The following is a 10990-nucleotide window of genomic DNA, read 5'->3' on the forward strand; positions in this document are numbered from 1 at the left end:
TTCACCAAGTCACACCGTGCACACTTGCACGATGGGCGGGTGTTCACCCGAGTCACCCAAGAACCCATGCCAAGTCGTCACACAAACTGGGCGCCCACACCCTTGGTCACCATCGGGCGCTTCTTCGCACAACCCGGGCGCCACACACCCGTGCACGCCCTACACTTCGTCCGGCGGATGATCCTCTGCCCGCGGCCTCACCCAAAGTCAAGACAGTGTGTTCCTTCGTGTAGCCTCGCCCAAGGTTGGGCGCATCACCTTATGCGACTTTCCTTTATTGCTGCGGCTATCCTCTTTCACACACTTCTTCCTTTTTAGATGAGCGAAGATTCTTGAGTGATTGTTATGATAGAATGAGCTCCAACACTCCAATATATATGAGCGTAGGGGGAGGTCGCAGCTACCCAACCGACCTTCCCACACCCTTAAACTTATCGCAATATGCCTCAATACATCATGTCAGCCTTTCCTCCAAATGCCCTCAACCATGGTCAGCTTGCCTTCGTTTGTTGGTCAGCCCGTGGGTTGAGCCACCCGCTCCCCATGCCTATAAACTCAACGTTCTCCCCTCCTACGCATTTGCATTATGATATAACACCTCTGCGTTGCAGGTCCGAGTTCGTCCTTCATCGTTTCATGTTGCTTGTTCAACCTCCAACCGCGTGTCCTCCAACCGGTCGTGGTCGCACTTCGGGTGGAACGTGTTCAGGACCACAGGTCCTTACATCCTCCTCCACCTGAAGTCGTTGTCGTCCTCGACAACATACCATCCTGGTAGCCGTCCACCAAGATTAATAACAACTGTCTCATCCATGATGTCAACTCCTCCACATACTACAAACATCCCTGCAACATATGTAGAACCACTGTCTCCATCATGTCTTGTACTGAGAACCATCTATCACCAAGATCACCATACCATGGTATACACCCCATCGATATGTCATACATCGGAAATCATCTCAATCCATGACCATCGACTACCCTGTCGCAATCTCCACATGTTGCTTCCCATCGTGGAAGGCTGGCCCTTCCATCCAAGCTACATGCTTCTTGCAACCTCTCGTGTCGACCTCATCATGTGTCGTCCTCATGTGAACTGATGCCATGATACTCCAACACAATGTTAACACATCTCTGTACACTTCGCGACCCCATGTTTGAACTAGTCGGGTGATCAATCCAACTGTCACGCTCAAACCATGAGAGTGAACATCCTCGTGCCACCATCAGTTGTTTCCCAGAACATCCCGTCACATCCTCAACTCGATAAAGAATCCATCTCCATACAAGTGTAAGCCATGCTCAGGTCCATGAAGTAGTCCTCATCTCATCTGCAACATGCTGTCCATGATGTCTGGTACTAAGGTGTTGTATGAAATCAGCCACATCTACCCCAACATCATCATCGATATGCGTATCTCCTCAATATGAAGAGACCATCTTACCAAACTTTGACTCTTGATGTGCCACATCCAGGTCCATGAAGCAACCTCCATCATATCTGTATGTGCCATCCCTCAAGTCTGCCATGGAAACAAGTATGCACCTATCTCATCTCTTCCATGTGCTGCCCATGATCATAGATCAATCAGCTCCCATGTGTCAAAAGTGGTTAAGTATCAGCTCAACCCATGCCCAAGTGTTGCCACCAAGGCATCATCATCGTCATAACTCCATCATTCCAAAGTGTCTCATATCGATCCTCCACATCAAGTCACTCTTTCAAGCCACACCCATACATGTACTTGAAAGTATGCACCCCATCCTGCATCAAAGTCTCTGACCTCAGCTCCTCAATGCATCAGATCCTCCAAGTCCACCATATATGAAGTCCCTAAAAGTCACAACCTCATGTCATCATGAGTTCCATGAGTCATCTCCAACCAACATCTCAGCAAGCATACAAGTCTTGACCAAAAGGTCTCTACAAGATGCCTTAGCTCTCCATGTAGTAGGAATGCTCCATAGCCTGTTCACAAATCCATCCAAGTCCATGGCCTTGTTGTACATAAGTGCACAACCTCTCCATCGACTCATAAGTAAAACATCCCCATGTCACACCAGCAAATCCACCTACACAACATCCCTGCTTTGGCACTCCTCATTGGATGCCCATAAGTGACACCTCTACAAGTGCTCCTGCAAAATGTCCCTGCATACATTGCCATGATCCATGTTTCCAACCTGATGTCCATGACTAAGTTGCCCATGTAGTCCAACCAAGTAGACCCATCACAACAATCGGTCATCCTCATCCAAGTCTGCAATCTTCGGTCTAGTGAACTCGGTCACCCAGCCATATCATCATCACATGAGTTCCTCCATCATAGCTCCCCCACTAAAGGTTCCACCAAGACTTGCTCTTGGTCTTGGCCATGAGAAGTCCACCCAAGTATCATCATACATCAAGTGTGTGCCCTCCAATCTGTCCATGAGTCATGCCGGGCACTTAGCCAATTCTTCATGTGGCTAAGCATTACCCAATCCTCCGCAACGATCATCATGTTCCTCCATTGCCACGGGCCTTTGTACCTTTTGCCATAAGGTCACAAACAACCCCAACCTGCAACAATCAACAATCCTTGCTTCTCCATACAAGGTCTCATTGTAGACATCCATGGTAAGATCCTCCCTAGCATCGAAAAACTGATTTTTCCCTTCCCTGCATACGGTCCATCCACCAAATGCTCAGATGAAACACAAGTATCACATCATGATCATGAGGCTCCTCCATGTGAGTATCCTCATCCATCCATGTCTGCAAACTACACAATCCTGGTCCAACTTGATCAATCTCAAGTTCATCCTCCATCGTTGTCACATCTACAACACCCTTGGTCATCACGGCTTCCTCTTCCTTGTCAGCACAATCTGCAACTTCATCTTGCTCCATTGTCCAACCAAGTTGAAGAAGTTCAACTTCAACATTGTTTTCCAAGACTTCAAGCTTATCTCGAATCTAGGGGTTCTCTTCTTTCATCCGCTTCAACCTGTATAAGGTAAGCAAGAGCTTCCCTCGGCATTCTTCCAAACCTGCCATGCCTTGTTGTTCAGCTTGGCCCAAGCACTAAGCTTCACCTCTGCTAAACCTATCTCACCATTCACCTGAATCACCCTGATATTCCACCTGTCACCTACAAAACTTGAGCTCCCTGCCAAGTCTTCAGTCTTCATAGAATCAGCTCCTTGATTCAGTTCACCAGCTCTGATACCACCTGTCACAAAGTGCAGGTGTGTATCAGCTTCAATGCTTCAACACCAGCACCAGCTCCCCGGCACTAGCTCTGATACCACCTGTCACGCCCCTACACCTGTGGTAGTCTTTCAACTGCTTATAGCAAGGTGCGGCACTACCAATCGTTTTCTTTTCACCAATACTTGCGATTGTAGACTACGCCTAACATTCCATACTTAGTTTTATTTTTGTTACCAAGTATTATTAATTTGTTCCTTTATACAAGTGAAAGCCCATAACATTCACATAACAACATTATACAATAGAAATGCACAATAGTATAAAGGGAGGGGCAACTCCCTGCAATATGAGTCTGCCCGAATCAATATATTATACAATGTTCACTTTTACAAAGTACAAGTTAAATCCTAGGAAACCCCAAATTTACACTTAGTCAATTTTCCAACTTCGACAAACTTGGTTTCCCAGCTCGTCGGCACCTCCAAATGGTTGCCACACGACTCACCAACCCTTTGTTCACCTCGTCGCACGATCGTGTTGTTTGCCCAACTTGGGCGCGCCTCCAAGTCGCCACACACGGGCGTCTCTGCCCGAGACACACCTCTGTTCACAATCTCAACACTTCACCAAGTCACACCATGCACACTTGCACGACGGGCGGGCGCTCACCTGAGTCACCCAAGAACCCGTGCCAAGTGGTCGCACAAACCGGGCGCCCACGCCCTTAGTCACCATCGAGTGCTCCTTCGCACAACCCAGGCACCACACACCCGTGCACGCCCTACACTTCGTTCGGTGGGCGATCCTCTGCCCGCGCCCTCACCCAAGTCAAGACAGTGCATTCCTTCGTGTAGCCTCGCCCAAGGTTGGGCGCATCACCTTATGCGACTTTCCCTTATTGCTGCGGCTATCCTCTTTCATGCACTTCTTCCTTTTTAGATGAGCGAAGATGCTTGAGCGATTGTGTGATGATGGAATGAGCTCCAACGCTCCTCCAATATATATGAGCATAGGGCGAGGTCGCAGCTACCCAGCTGACCTGCCCACGCCCTTAAACTTATCACAATATGCCTCAATACATCATGTCGTCCTTTCCTCCAAATGCCCTCAACCATGGTCGGCTTGCCTTCGTTTATTGGTCGGCCCGTGGGTTGAGCCACCCGCTCCCCACGCCTATAAACTCAACATTCTCCCCTCCTACGCATTTGCATTATGATATAACACCTCTGCGCTGCAAGTCTGAGTTTGTCCTTCATCGTTTCATGCTGCTTGTTCAACCTCCAACCGCGTGTCCTCCAACCAGTCGTGGTTGCACTTCGGGCGGAACACGTTCAAGACCGCAGGTCCTTGTCCTCTCTCTTAAGAGGAACCCCTCACCCCTATCTTCTGTTATTATCTCGGACTAAAGTGGATACCTTTCCTATAACAGTGGTTTCTTCTGAGATGATGAATGATGGTTGTGAGAGGCACTGTTGATAGTTGGTTATGGGAGTCTCTAGTTCAACATCTATATTTTTTGTTTCAAGTCAAAGAGTAGTTTTTTGTCTCAAAAATCACTAAATTACTATTATTATTTTTTTTGCCAAAAATCAAAATATTGTTAAATCTCATACTCTTATACATGGTCTCACAAATGTACTCATGTTAGTAAATAGCTCATTGGACTTATGTCTCCATCAGAATATAGGGTACACTAGGATGTAGTGTTTGTATAACGGGGTTCCTTTTGGTGATTCGCAAAATCTTTTGTATTCGATGTAATCATTTTTTACTAATAGAAATATTTTAACGAAGCTTACGGAAAAAAAAAAAAAAAAAAAAAGACCATACCCCGCTCATTCGAATTTTTTTCGTTAAATTATCTTTTCTTGTTGGTTAGTATTCAATAAGCTTTCACTAAAAAGCGTTTGTGAATTTGATTCCTTGAACTTGTTGTCTAAGGCTAATACCCCACCCATTTGAATTTTTCCCATTAGGTGATCCTTTTTGTTTTGTTTATAATTGGTACCAAACATTTAGACATACAAAGATAAATTGATTCTTGATTGACTCCACGAATGTCGGTGAAACACATGAATGCACTTCTAGTGCCCCTTGAAGATGTGGTAACATGCTTGGGAACTAAGCATTTTATTATTTAATTGTGAAGCTTCCATGTGTTCATAGCATTTGATTTAATAAGTAAAGGTATTTTATTGTTTTTATCTTTACTTTCTCTTTAAGAATTGCAGGAAGTAGATTGGAATATAATAAATGAAATATAGACAAGTTTGAAAAGATGACTATATTTTTCATTGAGTTAAGTAAGTTAAATGTTAGAAAAATCAAAGAAAATTTTTGTGAAGCTATATAGAGACTTAAAAACACAATATTCACAGACCTGTATTTCGCAGAGCTATTAAAGAGACTTAAAGATGGAAAATTCACTCATGGAAAAAACTGAGAGTAAAACAAGATAAGGCTGGAGAAAAACAAAATAAAAACTTAGTATTGAATTCTAAAACATGAAAATACATTCACATGAGGCCGAGGCTCATTCACCAAGAAAAAACAAAAATTTCACGCAGAATAACACACAGTAAAATACAGTAACTGTTGTTTTCATGCACCCAACAAAATTTTCTCCACCATTTTCTCCTCAGAGACTTGCCCTCTCTTTCTCTCCAACTCTCTTACTCTCTAACCTCTTAAAAAATGACTTTTCCATTCATATTTAACTCAACATAGGATTTTACATTTAATACATGACATAGCAAAATAATTAATATGATGTTGTTGTTGAGTGTGATGAGGTTTTTGTGGAGTGTGGGCAATAGTCATTGAATGAATGATTGCCCATATCTATTTACCAAAGTACATTAACTACTTTAAATTTTTAACTGCGTTTCGGAATGGTTCGCACCTTGCTTCAGTGCTTCCATCTTCAAACAGAGACGCAACTTGCAAAAATACATCTAACAAGTATGGCTACTGTCACGCTGTTTATTATAGTGGTTGGGATTATTATTTCCAACATTAAAATGCCATGATATTTTATTCAATTTTATAATGTTTAATTTTTTAAATAATAAATATAAATAAGTATTTTATATTATTATGTATATTTATTATTTTTATATTCATGTAGTTAAAAATAATTAAAATTATTTTTTTGATAGTCACTATCTGCGTGTGCTTGCTCCCCGCCTGCTGCAGGCCATCTCTCCTCTCGGCGCCCTGCGTCCTGCTGATCGAGCTTCGCTCTGCGGCCCCAATGGCGGGCAATGGGGACCCCGATCCCCCTTCAACTCCTCCGGAGGTGATCGCGTTTCGAGCTATGATCGCTTCAGGCCCAAAGTGCCCCCCTTCGGTTTCTCAGCAGAAATTTGTCAAAACGTTGGACTCGATCCCATCTGTGGCATTACCCGAAGAAGAAACCTGTAAAGCCGCGTTGAATCTTGCAAAGAGAGGCCTGATAGGCCAGTTCACAGGCCTCTGGCCATCTCCTAAGTCAGTGGAGGATTGGATTCAAAGGAACTGGAAGCCTCTGATCAAAGAAGAAGTGAAAAGCTATTTCGTAGGTAAGGGATTCTTTGTGTTTGTTTTTGAAAACCCTGATGAGAAAGGCCTGATCTTTAGAAACGGACCGTATTTCATGGCGCCTCAAGGCCTTTATTTGAACAAATGGTCCCCGGACTTCGATCCCACCCAGGACATTCCATCAGTTGTTCCGGTTTGGGTCAGACTCCCTCATTTGCCTCTGCACTGCTGGAACCAAAAATCCCTTCAGATCATAGGTAACGCCCTGGGAAAATATATAGATCAGGCAGCGAGAAAAGACCAGTATTCATGTGCCCGTATCTGCGTTGAAGTGGATTTAGAGGAGGGGCTACCGGAAGCCATCAAACTTACTATAGCTGGGTGGACACATGTCTAGGAACTGGACTACGAATAGTTACTTTTTAAATGCAGACATTACCATAGTCATGGCCACTTTGCAAAGAATTGCAAGAAGAGAGCAAAGGAGCAAGCTGATAAACAGAATGGTGAACAATGGAGTCTGGTCCAGAAGAACACATCAAAAAAGAAAGGCATTGGCAAAGGCACCAAGGAAGGAGACCCTAGCAGTATCAAAGCAAACCAGGAAACAGATGTAAACCCAACAGGAGCAGAGAAGGCCCAAAGCCCTCAAGATACCCCAGCCCAAGAGAATGAAGAACAGGTGGATATTCCTCCACCAAACAAGGAAGCAGGTGAAGCAATCCAAAGTCAGGCCAAACACGGAAGCCCATCCAACCCCTCATATGCAGAGATAGCAAGGAAAAAGCCAGTCGAAAGCTCCAGCTCCTCAGAAGACGAAACCTATGAGCGCCAGCCGAAAAAAGCAGGAAGGAAATCCCGTAAAGAAAAAAGGGAGGAGGAGGCAGAAAGACTTAAAACTCAAGGAAGCCAAGCTACAATAGAAATGTCTATTGGGCGAAATACCAGACCAAGGCCCTCCAAGGGAGGGCTCAACATCCCCTCAAGTAAATAATGAACCTAGTCTCTTGGAATTGTAGAGGACTGGGGAACCCATCTAAAATAGAAGCAGTCAAGGATCTGATGAAAGCGGAGTCCTCAGACATCCTCATGCTCCAAGAGACCAAAATAGAAGGACATGCCCTTCTAGAGATCAACAGCACAAAGTGGAACAAAAGAGCAGGTAAAGCGGTCAGCTCAAGGGGTACCTCTGGAGGGCTGGCAACGCTCTGGAATGACGACCTCCTTCAGCTGAACAACCACAAGGAAACTCAGCACTGGATCCAAACTGAACTGACCCACAAAACAAGTAAGCTGTCTATTAACCTTTTCAATCTTTATGTTCCTGTTTCCTATAATGAAAAGAGAGAATGTTGGAACTCCCTCTCAGCATTTCTAGAGCAGACTTCCCCATGCAACATTATTATAGCAGGGGACCTTAACATAGTTATGAAAGCAAAAGAAAAGAGGGGAGGGGCAAGTAACAGAGACCCCATGCTAGATGAAGTTGAGGAACTCTTTCAACGGTGGGACTTGTTGGACTTAAACCCCATTAGAGGCCTATACACCTGGTCCAATAATAGAGCAGGAGAGGACCACATCTCAGCTCGATTAGACAGATTTATGGTCCAAAGCTCCATATTGATGAACAAGAAGATTATTACTACTAAAATCCTGCCGAAGCTAGCTTCTGACCATAAACCCATCCAGCTCCTCCTGAAGGATGAAGAAGACCTAGGGCCCATTCCTTTCCGATTGAGCCCCTTATGGACCAAGAAGGAAGGTTTTACGGAGACAGTAAAGGCAGCCTGGGACAATACATTCACGGGATCCCCTAGTTATGTCTGGGAGAAAAAGTTAAAAGCAACAAAATTTGTGTTGAAGAACTGGATTAAGAAACCTGGATCCACCCCTACCGAGCAAAGAAAGGAATCAATTTATGGTCTGCAGACTTTGCAATTATAGATGGAAAACAAAGACATTACTCCAGAGCTGTTGGAGAAGGAAATGAGAGCCCAACGCATAGTACACCAAACCTTCAGAAGAGAGGAAGAATATTGGCGATTAAAATCCAGGAGGTTGTGGCTGAAGGTTGGAGATTGCAATACATCCTTTTTCCATCGTCAATACAAAGCGAGGCTGATCAGGAACCATATAGCAGAGATCAAATCGCCAGAGGGCATCATCTGCAAAGATTATAATGAGATCAAAGAAGCAGCAGAAACCTACTTTAGGAACCTTTACAGGACTGAAAATCATAGCCATAATGAAGAAGCCGATGACTTCACTGTTAACATTCCCACACTTATCAGTGCTGAAGAGAACGCAGCCCTCTGTAGGCCAACCACAGAGGAGGAAATCGTAAATGTCATCTGGTCCATGGATGCAAACAAGGCTCCCTGGCCTGATGGATTTACGATCCATTTCTACAAATCATGCTGGCACATTATAAAGGCCGATCCCTGCAAGATGATTCGCTGGTTCCTGAGGAAAGCGCAGGAACAAACTCTACATATCTCGCCCTGATCCCCAAAGAAACCAACCCGGAGACCTTTGCAAGGTACATGCTGATATCACTGTGCAACGCCTCTTATAAAATCATGGCAAAATTGATTGCAGGCAGGATCAAGCCGCTCTTGAAAAATCTGATCTCTTCCTCGCAAGGCGCTTTTGTTGAAGGCAGGCATATTATAGACAACGTAATTCAGGTACAGGAGATCATCCATTCCAGCAAGCTGCGAGGTGAAAAAGGCATGTTGGTCAAGTTCGATATCGCAAGCGCCTCTGACAAAGTGGACCGCTCATTCCTCTGCAAAGTCCTGCTCTCATTTGGATTTTCGCAACAATTTGTCAACCTTATTAAAGCATGCATAGACAAACCCTAGATAGCCCCATTAGTCAATGGTCGCCCCATAAAATTCTTCCAAAGCCAGAAGGGCATAAGACAGGGGTGCCCCCTCTCCCCATCCCTATACATCTTGATGGGGGAAGTGCTCAGTCACAAACTGTCTACGGAAAAATTAAAAGGCAGTATCCCAGGCCTTAAGCCCAGCCAAGGAGCTGAAGCCCAGAACCATGTGCTGTTCGCCGATGATATACTCCTGTTAGGCGAAGCATCCTTAAGAATAGCCAGAGCCATGAAAACAGTCCTGAATAATTATTGCAGAGTTTCTAGGGCATTAATTAATGAGAACAAAACTGAAGTGTATAGTTGGAATGTTGAACAGAGGGAGCTCTCTGACATTACCTCTCTCCTTGGATTCAAAGGACAATTAAATTGGGACAGATTCAAGTATATGGGCCTTCCCATAATATCAGGTGCAAATAAAAGAACGCTCTGGACAGAAATAATTTCGAAATTTAAAGCCAAAATTGCAGCGTGGGGAGGCCACTGGCTGACGAAAGGAGGAAAAGTAATCCTTATAAAAGCAGTGCTGTCGGCGCTACCAATCTATTAGGCGACTTTCCTCTTAGCTCCAAGAAATGTCTCGGAGCAAATTTCCAAAATGCTCAGAGACTTCCTGTGGCAGGGCAGAAAGGGAAATGAAAAAAAAATGCACCTGGTGAAATGGGAAGTTGATAAAAAAACAAGAGTAGTTGTAGGCTTGCAAATAAGAGATACAACTCTTGTTAATTTAGCAATGGGAGGAAAATTTTTATGGAAACTGATCCATGAACCTACCCATCCGGTCAGTGTATTGCTTAACTCCAAATATAGACCAAACAAAGACCTGAGTAATCTCCAGAATGTAAATGCAGCTAACAGCACGCAGGTGTGGAAATTATGCTGTAGGAGTAGCAAGTTTTTCAATAAACAGGCTTACAGGATTCCGGGCAATGGGAAGCGCACCCAACTGTGGAATGACAGAATTATGGGGAAAGAACCTCTGAAGGACAATGAGGACATAGCTAATCTCAGGGATTGGCTGAAGCAGGCAGGAGTTAATACCATATTTGAACTGTCAAAATGGGACCAACGTGGAGACTGGATAGGGTGGGATTTCCATGGAGTCCCAGAGAGGTTAATACATCAAGACTTGCTGGAGGAAGCAGCGCCCACCAACAGATATATGAACGACAAATGGGGCTGGGACCAGACAGGAGTGTACACGACAACAGCAGGATATAGAGGTTTGCAAGAATCAAAAAATAGTAGTCAAAACCCAGCCTTTCGGAAGAATGTCTGGGACCCTCTAGCGCTTCCAAAAGTGAATTTCTTTTTCTGGACTTTGGCCCATAATAAAGTCTTGACCGGAGACAACCTCGAAAAAAGGAACATAGCTCGACCTCACA

At 44.4% G+C, this 10990-nt stretch overlaps 1 protein-coding gene across 1 annotated transcript; it reads left to right on the forward strand.

Annotated features, from left to right (window-relative positions):
• Positions 1–9678: 9678 nt before the first annotated feature.
• On the forward strand, positions 9679–10155 carry LOC149256932 (uncharacterized). Its single transcript, XM_089412980.1, has one exon. The coding sequence runs from the start codon at positions 9679–9681 to the stop codon at positions 10153–10155; it is 477 nt and encodes a 158-aa protein (XP_089269106.1).
• The last annotated feature ends 835 nt before the right edge of the window (positions 10156–10990 follow it).

The sequence above is a fragment of the Pinus tabuliformis genome, chromosome 6 (genome assembly GCF_031772625.1).
Source record: "Pinus tabuliformis cultivar Carrire ecotype Pingquan chromosome 6, CPIR1, whole genome shotgun sequence".
In the NCBI taxonomy this organism is placed as follows: Eukaryota; Viridiplantae; Streptophyta; class Pinopsida; order Pinales; family Pinaceae; genus Pinus; species Pinus tabuliformis.

Coding starts and splice junctions, on each gene's coding strand:
- LOC149256932 (XM_089412980.1), top strand. CDS start 9,679: ATGGGGGAAGTGCTCAGTCACAAACTGTCTACGGAAAAATTAAAAGGC.